At 33.1% G+C, this 21,323-nt stretch overlaps 1 protein-coding gene across 2 annotated transcripts in view; it reads left to right on the plus strand.

Moving 5' to 3' along the window:
- The window catches only part of l(2)gd1 (lethal (2) giant discs 1), a 200,315-nt gene that overhangs the window by 25,850 nt on the left and 153,142 nt on the right, over nt 1–21,323 (plus strand). For both annotated transcript variants that reach the window (XM_035368889.2, XM_035368890.2), the window contains exon 4: nt 19,494–19,724. In XM_035368889.2, the coding sequence (XP_035224780.2) occupies nt 19,494–19,724 (231 nt within the window). The remainder of the gene's footprint in view (nt 1–19,493; nt 19,725–21,323) is intronic.

Raw genomic sequence — 21,323 nt, forward strand, 5'->3', positions numbered from 1 at the left:
TAATGTACACAGCGTTCATGGCTGTAGTGACACTGGATCAATAGTGGCACTAACATGTGGAATTCAACAGTACAACAAACAGTTGTAGATGCGTTTTCTGGTGAAGGTGGTGTGCAGTTCAGTTTTGATGTATCAGTGTATCAGTTATCCCTGTTGACTGTTTTACTGCTTTCATTACTGAAAGCATGGTTGAGAAAATAGTCGAGGAAACAAATTGTTATGCTAGTGTAATCGTCAGCTCAGGAATGTTATATATGTAACTGTAAATGTATCTATTATTATCTTTAATCATAACTGTAATATAAAATAGTAGATGAGCAATGTAGTATAAACGATGTTTGTGTACATCTTGTAATCATCACTGAGTACATACCCAACATATATAAAACACAACACATGGCGCAGCCCACGGTAGATTAAAAAAAAAAAAAAAAACTTTTTTGAAGAACCATGCAGCATTGGTAAAGATATTCTAAACAGAAACATGATGGAAAGTTGTTTACTGTGAAATCGAAACTTATATCGATGGTAAGTGCGTTGTTTATTTTTACTTGAAGTGGCTAAAAATACATATATATAAACTATTTAAAGTCCTAAATTAAATATGGATGGATTAAAGCCACCAAGTAATTTAAGTTTTGAAGGTAATTTAAGCGAAAATTGGAAGAAATGGAAACAAAAATTCCAAATTTATATGTTAGCATCTGATGGTATTACTAAATCACCTGAAATTAAAGTAGCTATTTTATTGCACATTATTCGTGAAGAAGCACTTGAAAAATTTAATACTTGAAAAATTTAATAATTTATGGGAAGAAATTAAGAAGGATGTTGACAAAGTAATTGAAGCTTTCGAATATTTTTGCATACCGAAAGCAAACGAAAGTGTCGATAGACATATATTTTTCTGTCGAACACAACATGTAGGTGAATCGTTTGATGATTTTTTAACCGATTTAAAGAAATTAAGTAGCAACTGTGGATTTGCAGAATTAAAAGATAGTTTAATAAGGGATAGAATAGTAAGTGGAATTCTAAATAAAAATCTCAAAGATAGATTATTAAGGGAAGATCAGTTAACATTGGAGAAATGTATTAAAATGTGTAAAGCTTCTGAATTAGCAGAAGTTCAGTTGAAAATTTTAACTGAAGAAAATAAAATAGAAGCGATCAAACGTAATAAATTTCGACCTTCAGAGGAAAAAAGTCAGCCTTGTAAGGAAAACTATCATGTAAAAAAAAAAACAACAACAAAGTACTAATTCTTCTTCAAACTATCAAGGAAATAGGTACACTAATCCAAAACCATGTAGAAAATGTGGAACTTTTCATAAGTTATACAACTGTCCTGCTTATAATAAGATTTGCTTGTATTGTAAAAAGAAAAATCACTTTTCTAAAATGTGCACTTACAAAAATGTTAATGTTGTACAGAATAATTTAGAGCATGAGTTGCATAGTAATGGTAATGAATATATTTTAGGGTCAGTAGAAGATACAAATCCATTTTCTAAAAATAAAACCGAATCGTTTGAAAAACTAAAAGTAAACATATCTAAATATTTATTTGTTAAGTTGGATACTGGAGCTCAGTGTAATATGTTACTATTGCCTAAATTTAAACAATTAAATTTAAGAGATAAATGTTTGACTAAATCAAAAGTCACTTTAAATAATTGCAATGGTACTACAATTGATGTAGTTGGAAAATGTAAATTATTATGTGAAACATCGAAAGGGGACAAGGATGAAATAGAATTTCAAGTCGTAGCATGTGATAAAACTGTTCCAGCTATTTTAGGTTTACCTACATTTCAAAAATTAAACCTAATACAAAGGCTTTGTACACTAAATCCTGATTCCAATGAAAACTTACCATAATCTTTAAAAGGATATCAAGATTTGTTTAAAGGAACTGGGAATTTAACTGGATATACATATCATATTAAATTAAAACCGGGAGCTGTAGGTAAAATAGAACCCTGTAGGAAAATTCCACTTAGCTTATTAAATCCATTAAAAAAGGAATTAGCAAGAATGGAAAAAGATGGTATTATAAAGAAAGTTAACCAACCAACAGAATTCGTGAATTCATTAGTGGTAGTAAGGAAAAAGGATGGTAACTTAAGAGTGTGTTTAGATCCCTAGCACCTTAACCAAAATATACTAAGAGAACATTATCACATACCAACCTTTGAAGAAATTTCATCTCAAATGACAAATGCAAAGGTCTTTAGTATTTTAGATGCAAACAAAGCATTTTGGCAAATTAAACTGTCAGATTCAAGTTGTGAAATTACTACATTTAACACTTCGTTTGGTAGATGTTGTTTTTTGAGGTTGCCATATGGACTGAGTTCATCACCAGAAGTTTTCCACAGAAGTTTTTCTGAAATTTTTAGTGATTTAGAAGGAGTTCAAATATATATAGATGACTTATTAGTTTGGGGTAAAGATAAAAAAGAACGTGATTCAAGATTAAAGAAGTTGTTGGACAGAGCCAGAGAAAAGAATGTTAAATTTTATTTAAATAAATGTAAATTTGGGCTGAATGAAGTGAAATATATGGGACATATATTTTCTAAAGATGGTTTAAAACCAGATGAAGACAAAATTAAGGCTATTCTAGATATAAAACCACCAAAACATGGGAAAGAATTAGAAACTTTCCTAGGAATGATTACATATGTTTCTAGATTTATACCTAATGTATCAGAATTGACATCGTGTTTAAGAGATTTGTTGAAAAAACAAGTTATCTGGAACTGGAATGCAACACATGGAAAAGCATTTAGAAGACTAAAAGATGTCTTAGTAAATAAACCAGTTTTACAGTATTATGATATAAAAATGCTTGTAGTTATCTGTAGATACATCTCAAGAAGGACTAGGAGCAGTCTTACTACAGAATAATTTACCAGTAGCATATGCATCTAAGGCATTAACAGATACACAGAAGGATTATGCTCAAATTGAAAAGGAAAATTTAGCTATTGTGTTTGCGTGTGAGAAATTTCACCAGTATATATTTGGAAAATATATTACTGTGGAAAGTGACCATAAGCCACTGGAATCAATTTTCAAAAAACCATTAAATAAATGCCCTGTAAGACTACAAAGAATGCGTATAAGATTACAGCCATATCAGTTTGAGATAAAATATAAACCAGGAAAAGAACTTTTTATAGCGGATGCATTATCAAAATCATTCACTGATAAAGGATCTGATTTCTTTGAAGGAGAAATAGAAGCTCATGTTGGATTGGTTGTAGAATGTATACCAATGTCTAATGGTAAAATGGAAGTTTTTCAACTGGAAACAGAAAAAGATGAAGAACTACAAGTTTTAAGAAAATTAATTAAAACTGGATGGCCAGATGAAAAATGTATGGTTCCAGAACTGGCAAAACCATATTTTAACTTCAGAGAAGAACTCAGAAGCAAATGGATTAATATTTAAAAATTCCTGTGTTGTTGTACCAAGAAGTTTACGAAAAGATATGTTAAGCAGAATTCATTATGGTCATTTAGGAGTAGTAAAATGCAAGATCAAAGCAAGAGAAATATTATATTGGCCAGGAATGTCCAAAGAAATTGAAGATTTGGTACTGAATTGTCAAACATGTTTAAGTTTACAAAAAGCTAATAGTAAAGAACCAGTGATATCTAAAGAAATACCTAATGGTTCATGGGAAGTATTGGGAACAGACCTCTTTTACTTTCAAGGAAGGGATTATCTAATGGTTATAGATTATTTTAGCAAATATGTTGAAATTGGACATTTGGAAGATTTGTCAAGTGTAGCAGTGATAAAGCAATTGAAATTAATTTTTGCAAGACATGGTATTCCACTTACACTGTGAAAAGGTAGGTTTGGTTTCCGTGGGTATATGGGCGTTTTCGTGGTTTTCTCCATGTGTAACATGTGTACGAGCCAGTTTCCCTTAGAAAGTTCTCCACGAAGGCATCCCTCCCCTTAGACAGATAGCCCTCAAGGCTTTGCCATAATCACACACACACACTTCGTCGGTATATACCCACTAAACGATCACGTTTTGGTGTCAAAAGTTATGAACTGTGTGAAAGTTTGACTGGATATGTCTGTAAATTTTTTATTTACACAGGCAGTACAACTGAATGCACAGAACAAGAAAATGGTGAAGGAGAAAAAAGTTGTTCTAACTTTAGTTGAACCTCTGCTTGGCAAAAATTACAGACTTTATGTGGACAGGTATTTCAACAGCCCAAAGCTTGCAGAAACGTTGCTTGAATCGAAAACTTACTTCTTACTGACTTCTCTCAAAAAAACTTTCAGATTGAATGCATCGGAAAATTGCTTTTTTAGCTCCAGAAAATTCTTCCGCAGTAATATAAGGAGGTCTTGAAACACCTGGAGTTTTCTCTTTTAAATGGAGGATCCTTGCAATTATCCTTACAATTTTTAGTATAAGTAGAAAATTTGTTAGCCAAATAGGTCATTATCATTTCCATTTCACTGTTTTTTGCCCAAAGATAAGTCTTTCGCTTTTCATTTCCAACTTCTTTTATTCAGGAACAGGAATATTAGAAGGCCAATTCTGAAGAGCATCATACGACCATTCTGGACTCTCTCACTATCAGGATTTTAAGACTTGTTTGGTAAGACAACATCTTGACAACAAATCTGCAGGATTCATATTGCCTGGTGCATGATTCCATAGTTCTAACGTAGTGATTTTTTAAATTTCTTCTGCTTGATTTCCATAAAGACTGAGCATGGACCAGGATTCATTACCCAGGCTAAAGCAATGGTTGAATTGGTCCAAAAGTACACATTGAGATCTTTCAGCTCATTTCTGATGAAGGAATAAAGACGAGCTCTAATTAGAATTGCCATGATTTCAAGACGTGGAAGTGTCGATGCTTTTGTTGGAGGAACTCTAGATTTTGCCATAAGAAGACTAATGTTAATATTTCCTTTGAATTCTGTCCTTAGGAATATACAACAGAAAAACACAACTTGACTAGCATCACAAAAGACGTACATGCAATGAACTAGTGGTGTTGATGATTATATGACGAGGTATCTTACACACCTCTATGCACCTGAGTTGTTGCACCCAATTTTGAAATTCATTGCATATGTCAGTGGGTAAAATTTCATCCCATCCTAATTTTAGAGACCACTTTTTTTTTTTTTTTTTTTTTTAAAGGAATTAAGATTACAGGAGCACTAAAACCAATAGGATCAAATATTTTTTGAATTGAGGATAAAAGTGATCTCTTTGTCAAGGGATGGATTTTCTAAGCACTTTATCAAAGGCACATTACATACTAGTTCATCTGTTTAACAGTGCTATCTATGTCCTAAAATGCTTTCTACAGTTTTATGTGATGAGTTACTAACCCATCCTCTAAGATTAAATCCAGCCGAAAACATCACCTTGGTTGCCTCTGAAAGAAATGTTTCCATTTCGTTTATGTATTGAAAACCCGATAAACAATTGTCTACATAAAAACGATCCAAGAGGAGCTCTCTTTTAGCTCTCTTTGCAAGATCAGCTGGAGCATTCTTCAACAAATTATTTATATGTACAACCATTAAGAAAGGGCTAGATGATACTCTGAAAACAACCCTACATTGGCAGAAAATGGTTATTTGATTGTTTTGCCACCATAGAAATCTTATGCGTCACAGTCAGATTCATAAATTTTTATCTGCAAAATGCTTCTCGTGTCAGCAGAGAATCTAGTGTGATATTGTGTGAAATTGAACAGAATGAGTGGTATTTATTCAATTAAGTTATGACCCTTTTCTAAAAATTCATTTAAAGAATGTCCATTTTTGTTTGCGGCTGATACATCAAATACCAGTCTTACAAGTGTTGTGCTATTTTCTTTAAGTACAGCTCGATGAGGCAAATAAAATGCTTCTAAAGTTTGATCTCCATCTTCAACTGGTTCATGTATATAACTTTTGTGCCAGTCTTGTATGTTTGAATCATTGGATTCCTTAATTCCTAAGCTTTCTAACTCCCAGAACTCTGAAACATCTTGAGAGTAAATTAATGCAACCAATATATTTGAAGAGATGCTTCTGTCACTTCCTAACGTGCCAACCAGTGACCACCCAAATTTAGACTTTATGGCCACTAAATTTTCATTAATCTTGCAAAAACCAGATGTGATAATTTGAGACCATACATATGCTCCTAATAATACTTGAAATATCAGCAAGATCATCTTCTGTGCTTGAAAAATCTGTTCGTATGAGCTTTTTAACAGAGCTTTCTTTCAAGCTTGTACAAAGCACCACATCACTAACGTTAGAAACATAACTACAGATATGATCTTGATCAATTACATTTACATGACAGTGAAAATCTAAGTCCAAACTCTGCAATAAGATTTTATAAATACAATGTGATGTAAGTACAGTCTTGTTACCTCCAAATAAGACTTATTGAGTATATACTGTACCTGTAGGTTTCGACTTTAATTCTTTTGCACAGTTCTTGGTAATATTAGCTTCTTTGTGAACTGGAATCACATTGTATTCAATCTTTCTTGGTAATATTTTCATTTACTACATTAAAAAGTAAAGTCTGTAAATAAGTAGTCTCTTTGTGAGACTTCGTTAACATATTGCAGGTATTTTCTTTCAAAATATTTTCTTCATTTTTATTTAACATTTGACACAGTATCGGATGTTTTCCTATGCATACAGAACACTTTACAAAAACTTTATATTTAGAACTAAGATGCCCTTGTTTCAGACAGCGAAAACGCGCCTTTATTCTTGACAACCAGCTTCTTTTCTGTTAGAGAAGAACCAACAATAGCTGCATAATCTTGAGAAGAATGCATGAATTTATTACAAAAGATACACAATACACCTCCTTTCAGCTTATTATTATGTGAAGAAACTAACACTGCAGCACTTGGTAAAGTATTTGACATCTTACTTTTACACACAACCGTGAACTAGATTTATGTTTGTTGGACTCAAATGAAATATTTTTTAGTTTTATTCATTCCTCTCCTCCTACTTCTATTCTTAAAAATTCCAATAACTTGCTTAAAGATCATCTGGATTTTTAATCGAAGCCTGTTTAGTTATCTGGTGTCTTTCCTAGATGTTAAAAATGTTTCCTGGAATAGCTGACTCAACTAACGGGAAAAGCATCGTTGCATATTTTTCTTTAATTATGCTTAAAGATTCTAAAGCACGTAACTGTGTTTCTGGTTTGTCATAGAGTTCTGAAATTGGAGTATTTTTGTCTGTTAGTTGAACTAAAGACAAGTAATTCACGAACATAGAATTCTATTAAAAGTTCTTCCTTCCCATATCTGGATTTTAAAAGCTGTATAGCTTTCTCATAATTATCTTTTGATGGTGGGAAACCGGTTAATTTTTTCACCAATGACCCAGGTTTCATACTAACTCTCAAATATTCAAATTTATCTTTATTGGATAAAGAATGTTCATTATGAATTTTTGTGAACTGTCCCCAGTAACCAATCCCGTTTTTTAAATCTCTGTCAAATTTTGTTAATTCTATCTTAGGAAATTTAAACCCAGTCTGAGATATAGCTTCAACATTTGAGAGTACTGTTTCAGTAAAAATTATTTCTTAACCCTTTGATGCGTGCTATGTTATTTTTATAATTTTTTTAACTAAAAACACTAGAAATCAAATATTATGATCCTAAAGACAAATACAGTAAGACCTCGCTTAACGCTGTTTCGTTTAGCGCTGTTTCGGTTTAGCGTTCTTTTATTTCAACCCGGGGATTCTCCGAAATTGTGCGCAGCGCTAGGTTTCCAAATAACATATCCGAAACAGTGTAGTTGTGTTTCTTGCTTGGTGGACGCATTTTTATCATTTGAAACATTTGTTGACATTATTGTAAGTTTAAATTTGTATAATACTATAACGATTAATACAGTGACAAATATTATGATCTTTAGTTTTTATCATGGGTGATAATAAAAAACAAGAAAAGAAAGCAACCAGAAAAAGCATTTCACTGGAAACTCAAATGCAAGTGATTAGAAGATTAGATTCTGGTGAATGTCAATCTCAAATTAGTGCTGCATTGATTTTGGCAACTTCAACAATAAGGACAATTCTTAAGAATAAAGAAAAAATACTGTCATCGGCAACTGCAACTACGTCAAGCTCTGCAACTAGAATTACCCGTTCTAGAAATAACATTATAGAGGAAATGGAAAAACGACTGTCTATATGGATTGACGACGAAATTGAACGCAATATGCCATTAAGCCAATCTATCATAATGCCTTCTTAACAAAAAGGCAGGAAATTGGAAACCCAGAATAGACTGAATGATCTGACTGAGAATTTTATTTGTTTTTAAAAGTATATGTGTTTATATTGTTTTTATTTTTGTAAGAAATAAATGTTTGATTTTATTTTTATTAAAAAAAACATTATTAAATTTAATGCCTAACCATTTTTTATCCGTCTTCCCCTAACCCCATTATTTACATGTTAAGATAGCCTCGCTTAGTGCTGTTTCGCATTACGCTCTACTTCGATGAACGGGTCTTACTGTATTATATGAATTGAAAAAAATCTACTCTCGCCCATTAATCTGTGGGTGGTGGTCTCGCTGTGAAACCAGCGCACGTCTAGGACTTTGAAACTTACTGAGTTAGTAGGAAAAAACAACTTACCTTTTTCCATATGCATTTCCAATGAATGACAAAATTTGCGAATAAAAAAAAAAAAACTGCATTTAAAAATTGCATCAAATGTAAATTTTTTACTTTATTTTACAAAGTAAATCATCAGAAAAAATATATAATTTTTCTGCAGCAGTGAAAACATGAGAACGTACATAATAAGGAAATTGGTATAAATAGATAAAAAAAAACTCAATAGAGTATTAAAAAATTCAGTGATTTTTTTTAAATGTCAAAGAACTAAGTTATTTTTAAGGAAACTGCTTAAAGTATGTTTTATCTTTTTGGTACATGCATAAGCCAACACTGCACGTTTCGCATATGTATCTTGTTCTATGAGGTTTATCCCTTGTGCTACAAAATGTACACCGCCGAGATTTGCCGGGATTTGCATTTTGCGTACATAATAAGGAAATTGGTATGATAGATTAAAGAAAAACTCAATAGAGTATTACAAAATGTACACCGCCGGGATTTGCATTACGCAGGCATATGTCCTGCGTTCTTTAAGTCGTTTTTCATCTGGCACATAAAATTTACGATTTTTTATCTTAATAGGCAGGCTTGATCTTTTTCACTGTGGTACGGATCCTTCGTTTTCCATTCGTATCATATTACTGATTATATTCATTCTGAAAGACTTGAGTATTTTCAAACTGGGGTCATTTTCTATAAGCATTCGGTATATAATGAAAGCGTTTATAATGGTGACATCAATAAAATGAAAGAAGATTCGATGCCACCATTTTTTACTTTTTCTATCAATTTCATATAAGCTTTTTAGTTGGTCAAAATAGTCCACATATCCCTTATTTTTATTATAATCTATATTGCCTTTGGACATTGTATCTGAACTTTCTGTCCAGTTTTTTCTTTCCTTTCTGCATTAGATGGAATAACGGGATCAACTAGGCTAGATAAAATGGTAACACATCTTTTGTCTTTCCATTTTAGACATGTTATTTTGTCATCACTTACTGCCCAATCGAAGTCACCCCATTTTAATTTCTTATCTTCCATCAGTGTTTTGGGAAGGTTTTTTTTTTTTATATATTTACAGTTCCACAACAAAATACATTTTTCGTTTCTAAAAATTTGAAAAGTTCATAGGATGTAAAATAATTGTCCATGTATACTCTATGATTTTTACCATACAAGGGCTCACTTAGCATTTTTACCACTCTTTCACTCAGATTTTTTTCGACTTCATGGTTTTTGCCATTATAAATTTCAAATTTACAAGCATACCCGCTTTCATCGCAATGCATCCATACTTTGTATCCTCGTTTTATTGGTTTTTTAGGTAAGTATTGTTTAAGTGAACTTCTACCTTTGAAACGAATCATTAATTCGTCAATTGCCTGATTTTTTACTGGTCTAAAGAGACTATCGAATCTCTCCGACAAATCGGTCAATAGAGGCAGAACTTTAAAAAGTTTGTCAAAAGTTTTCTCCTCTCTTTTTGGCATTAGGTTGTTATCGTTCAAATGTAAATTACCTAAAATCCATGAAAATTTCTTTACTGCCATTTACTTTGCCACGTAAGATTCATTCAGTAGTTCATTAGTTGACCAGAAATCCCAAGAGCTTGGGAGTTTTTTAATTCCCATTAGAATGTTTATCCCTAAAAATTTCAGCATATCCTGAAGAGTTATAGGTGAAAACGGCTTACCTTATTGAGTTGCATATAAATCAGTTTTTAGTTTCAAAAACTAATTTATAAGTAAAATTTTAGTCCATAAGCAGGAAAGAAGGGGGTAAAGGAGTACAGTCAAAAGTCTTTAATCGGGACGTCCATAATCTGGAATGATCTATAATCCGGACCTCAAAGCTACAAATTTTCTGCGCATGCATCAACGCATGCGCATAATATGTTTACGCATGCATGTTTAATGTACAACAGACGGTATAAGCTAAGCTAAAATTATCTAATTATCTATTTCAGTTAATGTTGCAGATTGCGTTGTTCTTTAATCTTCGAATTGGAGCCGACTTATTATTTTTTGCAGACTGTTAGAGCAATTTTATAAAAGTAAGCTTGAACTTTCGATTATGTCAAAAAGAATTTCCAATTCTGGAGCTGCCAAAGGATCTACAAAGAGAAAGTATGTTTCGATGTCCATCAAACAAAAAGTGGAATTGCTGCCAAAAAAAAATAAAAGCATATCCTTTGTTTCTCTAACCATTCCGAAATCTGTTTATCAATTCCACGCTGCTCAGCCGGGGGGGGGGGGGAATGTCGCGGCACGCAATGAACTGGAAGTTGATCTGTCAGTACTATCCTTATCTTCAGGGCAGATATTTTTATTTTATTCGGCTTATAATTCCTTACTAAATGTAGTATTTCATCTCGATATACTCTGATATGATTTAAATTAAATTCCTCGTCATTCTAAATATCACGAATACACATCAAATGGTTTTCTCGTTGCAATTTTCTAATTTCGACTATGCGTAATGTATGCTTTACGCATGCGCGCGTTAAAAGAAATGTTTAATAAAGTAAACAAATAAATATTAAGCTTTTTTTCGTGAATTTTGATACCCTTTAGATCATAATTGTTCTTTATTTCATAAATTACAGTTTCATATTTTTAATTTTATAATTTCTGCATGCCATCTTACCAGATTTAAACTAATGATCTATAATCCGGAAAACCGATAATCCAGAATCGCCGAAGTCCCGACGAGTCCGGATTAAAGACTTTTGAGTGTATTTCCTTCTCTGTCACTTTCATCCTCAGAGACCACTGATTCTGAATCTGAAGGTAATTCTTCAAGTAACGCTAATGCATCAGCTATTTCTAACCCTTTGTGAGGCATTTTGAATCTCTACAGTATAAAATAAAATATTGACAAAATATTTTAAATTTAATTAAATTTTTGCACAATTTCTATTTTTAATTATTCAAAAATATATTTGCAATTTTTTGGAACCACACAAAATAATTTAGAAAATCACAGTACTAGTATAGAGAGGAAGCATGTTGAATGCAGAGAAAAATCTCTGGAAATGAAAAATATTTTATAGGTGCTGGTGCATGTATTGTTTAGTAATAGAATAACTCTGTGATTTCAAAACCCCTCATCTATATCTAGGTGAAAATAAACACTTCTATTTGAAAGCAGCAAACACCACTGTAAAGAGCTGTGGTTTCAGGGCGTGCCCACCGAGCCTCTAGGGGAATGTGAGCATTGTAACGCAATGCTCTAGTGGAGCAGTGGTCGCGCACTGACACCACAAAGGGAATACCATAAATATACACAGGTTGTTTATATATGCAGTTTAATTATTGCTGTATTTTTATTGTTAATGATAGAAATAATGATGTGCGATAAAAATTTTTTGAAATTTTAAGTTATTAATATAAATAAAAGGAAGTTATTTTGTCTTATTGAAAATGAATTTTAAAAAGCATCGGATTTAAAATACTAAGACCTAAAAAATTTATAGTTCTGCAGTAATTTTGCGTTATTTAGAAGTAAAAGATAAGTAATCAATCGGTTTTCACTCTAACAGTTTGGAAACAAGAGCAGGAAAAATTTCAAAAATTGGTGGTTTCAGGGCACGAACACCGTGCGTCAAAGGGTTAAGAAATCTTAATTCATTCTCACTGCATTTTGCCATTTCTTCTTCCACATTAGCTTCTGTCACATTTTTATCTTTCAGAAGTTCTTCTAAGTGAGTGGAGTTTAGAGCATTAATCCTTTTATATTTTACTCTGCATCTCTGAAGAGTGAGACAAATCTTGCTTTCAGTTCTGTTTTATCCCCTCTTCTGGAGATATGTTCTTCTAAACTATTTGCTTCATCTGTAAACAGTTGCCAACAAACACGTTCTGTTGTATGCATTGTTTATTTTTTGATTCGAAAGAGTCCTGTCACAGATGCCAAATGTAATAAAATAAACTCTTCGAATATTAGAAATTAAAATATAAACAATTATTTACAGCTACATAAAGAGGTTTAACATCAGAAAAGCAAGTTCTAATAAAATGGCTAGCGGCATCTGAAGCAAAGGAAACTAATTAAAAGCTAAACTGAATTACAATGTTCTAAAAGCAAAACATTATTTTCATTGCCAAATACCTAGAATTGAGTATCTATTGCCAGAGAAGGCTTAGAAATAGCATTTCTAACAAGTACTGCAAGAAATATTAACATGTTACAAACTGATTTTGATTTTGGAGAGAAATGATGCTGAATTATTCTATTTGCATACTGCAAGAGTTAACTGGTATCAAGTAACACAACTTCAGAGATGCAGAGTTCATTTTTCATTATATATCATTGATACACATATGTTTTAATGGTACCCCACATGTTAGTGAATTGCTGGAATTGCTGTGATGCAAATTTTGCATTTCAGTAGGGCCCTTCTTTGATCAAGTGGGCAGAATGACTAAATGTACATTTAGTTTGGGCTTTGCTTATCATCAGAATATGAATTTGTATGATTTTAATAAACTTTGAAGACATTCTTCCAAGGCAGATAACTGTATATTTTACTATTATCAGCTGCTGTACGTGGTACTGTAGATTTAAGAAGGTTTCAAAGATATGTGTATGACCTACGAAATTTAGTTTAGAATTATGATTTGTAATTAGATTTTGACATTTTTTATCATATACAATTCCCAGTGTATCTGAAAAATATATTGGCCTTCCTTTCTGAAAGTTGAGATGTTATATTAGTAAAGCACATTGGGAATGATTTTTGGAGAGAAAAAGTCATAATGTAGAAAATTTTTTTATTTTAACTTCCATTCAATAATACAGTACAGAGTCCGAGATCCGGACCTCCATTATCCGGAATGATCTAAAATCCGGACCTTAAAGCCACCAACAAAAATTTTTTTAGGAATATTTTTTATGCTTGCACATTTAATTTTTTTCGACGTAAGAAAACGTGGAGAATCTATAATTTTAATTTCACTTTGGCACTAAATAAAATACCTCGTTATTGAAGAAACTGTTATTTTAGCATGAATTTGTGTGATCAATAATTTGGTTGCGTATCTGCTTGGCATACATCTAAAACCGAAACATTCTACATAGAAACATCATTGATTATACAACTACTAATATTTTAATCCCTGACGCCAACCTAGCGAATCATTATTTATTGCATTTTGCTTTCATCACTGTATGTTTATCAACACATGACAACTTGAGTAATGATTCATGCAGTGATATGCCTAAACAGTTTTTTTTATATATTAGCAATTGAATAAAAGGAATATGAAAACCTTTAATGTTGACATTACACTTGGCGATGATTACAGATTTAAGTTAAATGAGCTAAATGTTGACGAGGAAAAATTTCTTTCCATATGCTAAAAATAGATTTGGTTAATGATACTCATAAGTCAAAAGATTACATTTAATGCTATTTGAATTAAAAATAACTTATTTTTATTCACATATAAACCTAGAACCGGCGCTAGAGCTCATAATGGCCGCACTGGCCAGCAGAATTTAGGGAAGACAAAATTTCTGTCATTTAGAGAAGCACCGAGCAACGAAATTAAATGATGATAAAATTTTTAGAATTTTAGGAAATCATGAGGACCCAAAATTAAGGGGCGGCAAAAATTTAAAGCTTAGGAAGATGCCTGGTAGCAAAATTTAGAACCCACACTGACTACATCAGGTGACAAAATATCTAGTGCCAGGCCTCAGTAAGCTTATATGGGAATTTATTTATTCAAGGCTCAGATGAGCCGTAAGCATGTACAAAAATTAGACGTAAGTACAGTCAAAAGTCGTTAATTCGGACACCCATAATTCGGAATGATCTATAATCCGGACCTCAAAGCTAAAAACTTTCTGCGCATGCGCCGTGTTGACACATGCGCATAGGCGTTTACCCGTGCGTGTAAGAACTCTTACGACTGTGCATTTGCGTGTGCGAAAGCGCAGAATACGTTTTCGCGTGCGCGTTTTATTTATAACGGACGGTATAAGCTAAAATTTTCTAATTATCTATTTCAGTTAATGTTGATGATTGCGTTGTTCCTTAATTTTCGAATTGGATCCGTCTTATTATTTTTTGCAGACTGTAAGAGCAATACTATAAAAGTAAACTTGAACTTTCGATTATGTCAAATAGAATTTCCGATTCTGGAGCTCCCAAAGGATCGTACAAAACGAAAGTATGTTTCGATGTCCATCAAACAAAAAGTGGAATTGCTGCAAAAAATGGATAAAGACATGAAGAATGTGACAGAGAGGTTAGTGAAAACGAAAAAATTTCGATTGACAAGTTAGTCGGTATTCTCGGCACAGCAATTAACGGGACTTGAACAGCGGAACTTTGTAACTGAACAAAAAATTATGTCTGTTTATAGAATTAAAGAGAAAGTATTACACAGTCCAGTCACATTAATGTGACCACCACGTACTTTCCATGTCAGAGTTAAATAACCAATCACAGAAGGCAGGTGGCAGCACAGTGCAGTTAAGCGTATATAAAGGGTGTGTGAGGGCTTCGGAAAACATTTCAATCGTTGGCGTAATGCAGAAACGAAGCGATTTATCCGACTTCCAAAAGGGCATGATCATTGGCTTTCGGGCCAAGGGTGGAAGCATTTCCGAAACGGCTGAGTTTGTGAACTTTTCGCGTGCCGCCGTGGTAAAAGTGTACCATGCATGGCAAAATGGGACTGTCCAAAATCAGCGACGTGGCAAATGTGGTGCACCACGGGCCATAGATGACAGAGGCGAACGACGGTTGCGGAGATGCGTTCGGGCAGATAGACGGGCTACCGTTTAAGCAACTGACCACCAAAATGAACCAAGGGGCTACCAAAAGTGTCTCCCAAAGTACTATTCAGTGAACATTGCTGCGTCTGGGCCTCCGAAGCAGACGCCTGGTTCGTGCACCTATGCTGACTGCTGTTCATCGATGGCGAAGGCTAGAATTTGCACGCCAGTACAGCAGCTGGACGTCCACTGAGTGGCGACAGGTTGCGTTTTCGGATGAATCGCGTTTTATGCTCCATCGGACAGATGGACGTTGGCGTATAAGGCGTGAAACCTCTGAAAGGAACCACCCTGCAACCATTGCCGGAACGGTCCAAGCTGGAGGCGGGAGCATTATGGTCTGGGGAATGTTTTCCTGGCATTCTCTAGGTTCACTGATCATTGTGGAAGGCACAATGGATCAATACAAGTACGCATCTGTCTTTGCGGACCATGTTCACCCCTACATGCGCATTGTTTTTCCTCAGGATGATGGCATCTTCCAGCAGGACAATGCGAGGTGCCATACAGCTGCCAGTGTACGTGCGTGGTTCGAAGAGCACCAGGATGAGTTTACCGTCCTCCCCTGGCCAGCAAACTCACCTGACTTAAACCCAATCGAGCATCTGTGGGACCATCTCGATCGAGTTGTTCGCGCCATGGATCCTCAACCACGTAATCTAGCGCAGCTGGCCACGGCATTAGAGTCGGCTCAACATCCCAGAGAACACCTTCAGGGACCTATGTGACTCTCTTCCTGCACGTCTCGCAGCAGTCCGCTCTGCGAAAGGTGGTTATTCTGGCTTTTGACAGATGGTCACATTAATGTGACTGGACTGTGTATCACATAAAACGAAGCAACTTAAACAACTTACATTGAAAGAAATGTTTAATAAAGTAAAAAATACATATTAAGCTTTTTTTTGTAAATTTTGATACTCTTTAGATCATAATTGTTCTTTATTTCATAAATTACGGTTTCATATTTTTAATTTTAGAATTTCTGCATGCCATCTTACGCGATTTAAACTGATGATCGATAATCCGGAATCGCCGAAGTCCCGACGAGTCCGAATTAAAGAATTAAAATAGAATTCAAGCTTAATTGTCTCAGTGTGCGATAGAAGTGAAAAGAAATTTAATGGGACATTTTTGTGTTTCATTGCCAGTCTCATGCTATATAGCCAAAAATGTATAGCAAATGCATTTAAGCTAGAATAAAATTATACTTTACTGATTTCAATTCTATTGAACTATTTCAGCTAATATATCAGATTGCACTGTTCCTTAACTTTCATATTTGATCTAGCTTATTAATTTTTGCCAGCTGTTATAATTACAGCAATTTTATGAAAACTAAAGTTTGAACTTTCGATTATGTCGAAAAGAGTTTCTAATTCTGGAGCTGCAGCAGGATTCACAAGGCGAAAGCGTGTTTCAATGTCCATTAAACAAAAAGTGGAATTGCTGCAAAAAATAGATTATACACATATCTGTCTCAAAATTATGCGAGGAGTATGACCTCTATATGACATAACAGAAAAAGGAACTTAATTTTTTTTTCTTGTGGATTCTGACACCCCATACGCAATGAATTACAGAAAAATTCTTTGCTATGCTAGAATTGATAATCATGACAAAGTGATGGTTGAATGGGTCAGGCAGCATTGCAGTGAGGGGCGGGCCATTGACGGGTTCAAAGCATATGTGTCGGTCAAGTCAGAATATTAAATAAAGAAATTAACTTAAAATCTGAGTGCACATATTTGATAGGTTGTTTAACCATGTTTGAAAATTACCATGGTATAAGGAATTAAAAATTTCAGGTCAAAAAGCTTCAGCTGTTACCGAAGCTGCTGAATTATTTTCAGATGAATTCATTGAACTCATTAATAATAAAACATTATCTCCAGGGTAAATTTACAATGCTGATGAAACTGGTCTTTTTTGGCAATATGTACCACGAAATATCTTGGCAACCTCTACAGAAAAGGCTCCAACTGGTGTCAAAGATTCCAAAGCTAGACTTAATTTTAGTAGGTGCAAATGCTGCAGGAAAGCACAAGTGTAGACTTTTTGTAATCGGAAAAAATACACGACCTCGAGCATTTAAAGGAATAAAGGTTCCTTTTTATATATCATGGAAATAAAAGAGCACGGATGACACAAGCATTAAGGTATGATAGGTTTGAAAATCATTTCATATGCCAGGCTCTGCAAAATATGACTTTGGTTGGTTTATGTGATGACGCAGAAGTTGTCCTGATTGTAAATAACTGTTCGGCTCATATTTCACTTAAAGTTTTAATGAAAGATTATGCTTCCGTGTTATTTTTTCCTCCAAACTGTACATCCATCATTCAACCTATGGATACTGGAATAGTGCGCGTGCTGAAATGCTAATATAAAGTAGCATTTTTGAAATCAATGTTAAATTTCTGGATAATTGCAACACTATTCATGAATTAAAAAAATATTTTAGCATAAAACCTGCTGTGTGGAGCCTCGCAAGATCGTGGGAGATGTGCCTCTAGGTACTTTAAAAAGTGCTCGGCATAATTTATGGCCAGCTACCATATTTCATGGTGAGGATGATGAAGGTGATAGCCATGGATTTGAAGGCTCTTGGATATCACAAGATACTGGTGAAATTTTCCAGTTAATCGATTTTGTAAAGAAATGGGGAGAAACGATAATAAATGAAGATGATATAACAGAAATTTTTTATTGCGATGACAATGCTCCAATCATGAATCAATTAACGGACGGCGAAATCTGTAGTATGGTTCTAGATCCAGAAAATACCACTACCAATAGTGAAGAAAGTGACGGAGTTTAGACAAGTTAGTCCGAATTCTCGACTCGGCAACTACAGGATTTGAATAGTGGAACTCTATAACTCAACAAGAAATTATGTTTGTATGTAGAATTGAAGAGAAAGTATTAGCACAAAAACAAAATAAAGCAACTTAAACAATTTGCATTCGAAGAAATGTTTAATAAAGTAAATAAATAAATATTATGCTTTTTTTTTTTTTTGTAAATTTTGATACCCTTTAGATCATAAATACTTCACTATTTCATAAATCACGATTTCATTTTTATAATTTTTACATGCCATCTTACTAGATTTAAACTGATGCTCTAATATCTGGAATCGCCGAAGTCCCGATCTCGGGCTTTGTACTGTAATATAGTTTTGTTGACATTCTCTGTCTTCTCCGCTTTTCACTCCTCCATATGTTGTAATTATATTTAACTGCACATCATGAAAAAGGAAGGAAATTTAATGTATGATGTTTATACGAAACAAATATGGAGCAAAAAATAAAGGTGGTTATATATCTTGTAGTTGCAAAGCATTTTGTATTTTCCTGTTTTAATCATTTCCATGAATATAACATATATAAATTTATAAATATGTACTTACTTTGGTCTTATCATTGATACTAACTTCACTTAAGTGCCAAAAGTGTCAATAACTGGGAAATTAAGTTTTGTCTTGTTATTGCAACTATCTTCCTAATCTGAAATGTGTTATAAATACAAAATACATTCAGTCCTTCCTTCTGTTAGCAATTTATTTTTTTCATAGGTCTTTGGGAATGACTATGCAGTGGAATGGAAGGCATTCTATTTATTTACTCTTATTCTGCCATCAAATACTTTGAACTTATATTGCATATGATAGCTAGTAACTGCTAGAAAATATAAAGAGAGGGAAAAATCAGCTTGACCTCTGCCATTATTACCTTTGTAGGAATTGGAAGTAACTTACCCTGAAGTCACTTCCAAAATTAGCTGGTCAGTTGTCAAAGCTGTAGGTCAAAGACATAAGTATTTTATTTAAAACATTAAGGGAAAAAAGAAAAAGAAAATGCTATTCCATCCATCACTGTTACCTACTCATGCTAAGCTAACTATATCTTTTGAGATTAAGCACTGGTTTACATTAGATACAAATAATAGTTTAAAATTTCAAACTGGTATAAACATAATTTTTTTTTTTTTTTATTTTTTTTTTTTTTATAATTATATGAAAATGCTTTCTTCATTTTAGAATGAGCTTCAATTAATTGCTACTGAAACTCCTCCAGAGGAACATGCAACTGAATGTTTACCAAATGAACCTGAAAAGGAAACATCATCTGAAAAATCACTTACTGAAGCATGTGATGGTTCAGTTGTTGCTGTTCTAGAAGAAAGGTTGAATATGTATAATGAAGCAATTAAAGCTGCAAAAATGATAGGAGACAATTCCAAAGTGCGTCGCTATGATAGAGCAGCAAAGGTAATAATTCCCTCCCCCCTTCTTTGGGATATTTCTTTCTCTGTCATACATTAGACAGAACTACAGAGATTATTTTTCATGTTTTTCCAATTATTGTTTTATATGAAGTATGAAATACTGCATTAAATTTCTTTGGTAAGTTAACTAAAATTTAATTGGTGTTAGGAGATTAATATTGTTAACTAAATCCCATGTGTTCACCACGTGTGTAATTTATTTACAAATACATTCAAATGTTATGTATCTTATTATCAAGTATATATATTCAAGGAGTATTTTAAAATTAGATATTTGACACCTTTGAAAAAAATCTCTTGTTGGGTCTTCTCGCTGATTATGAAATTTCTACTTCTCTAAATATAGATATACTTTTCAAAAGCATACAATTATGTACTGTAGCAGTGTTGTAATAGGAACATTTGATACCTCCATTCATCAAAATTATTAGCTCTAAGAAATAAATTATATTTATAAAAAGTGATTGAATTTTTTATAGAATATTGCATTTGTGTCAAAATTGAGAAGTTCTGAATCCACTTTTTTTTTTTTTTTTTTTTTTTTTTCCTGTTTTTCTGTGGTTTTCCTCTCTTTCTTCACTTTTGGCAAAAAAATACATTTTCTACTCTACTTGAAATATTTTATTTTATAAATAAAAATTTGGTAATGAATCATTGCTATGTTTTCTCTTTGTATTAAAACAATAATTTCTGATACAAAAATTGATGCATATTCTAGCAGAAAATTGACATTCAGGATTATTCCAAATGGTCTTCTTAGGATAGTGCGGTTGCAGCTTTAAAATGGCTAATTTAACATATATGCAGCTATGTATTCAAGTGAAGTTAAAATATGGCATAGGTTATATAGTACAGTGTGTTATCTTATTGAAATAAGTATGAGTTGTGGTCATAAGACTTGAAGTGCAAACATTTTATAGTCAATTAGATGCAGTAGTTTGTTGCATTTGTATTTTCATGTACAACCACAATGATCTAAGCAACATACATTGAGAATATATATACTACATAACAGTGAGAATACATCACATACATTAAGAAGCATGACTAAATGATCATACTCTCACAGATACAAATCAATCTATTAATGTACTATCATGCAAACCATGCCGTGTAGTACTTAACGGCTTAGCATATAATAAATAAAAAGTAAAAACATGCATTCTTGTTACAGCAATGTATTTTTTCGCCATAAAGTTATTTCCTTGCTTTCTATAATTATTTAATATCTTTTGTATTTCTACTAAGCCCATTTAAATGTAGTTGTGCGTGTTGCTTCATGAATAACTGTGGTACATTCATTCATCCACTGGAATTCTGAAACTGTTTGATATTTTTTGTCAGGATGCAATAGATCTTTCGGAGCTCTTTTCTCGCTTCTAGTCAGTATTCTACATCTTGGCTGTTTCTTGGTAGTTTTAAATTCATTGTGTTTCCTTTTGCACTTGAAAAGCTATAGATGTAATTTTATTGTGCAGTTGCATGTATAAAATGTTATAATAACTCTTCTCTGGAAGTTACTGCAAATGGCCATGTTTGAAGAATAAATTATGTATGACTTATGGCAATATCATTTGCAAAT

This window comes from Stegodyphus dumicola, chromosome X1 (assembly GCF_044657685.1).
Source record: "Stegodyphus dumicola isolate Sdum_Otavi_A_Nest chromosome X1, ASM4465768v1".
Classification (NCBI taxonomy): Eukaryota; Metazoa; Arthropoda; class Arachnida; order Araneae; family Eresidae; genus Stegodyphus; species Stegodyphus dumicola.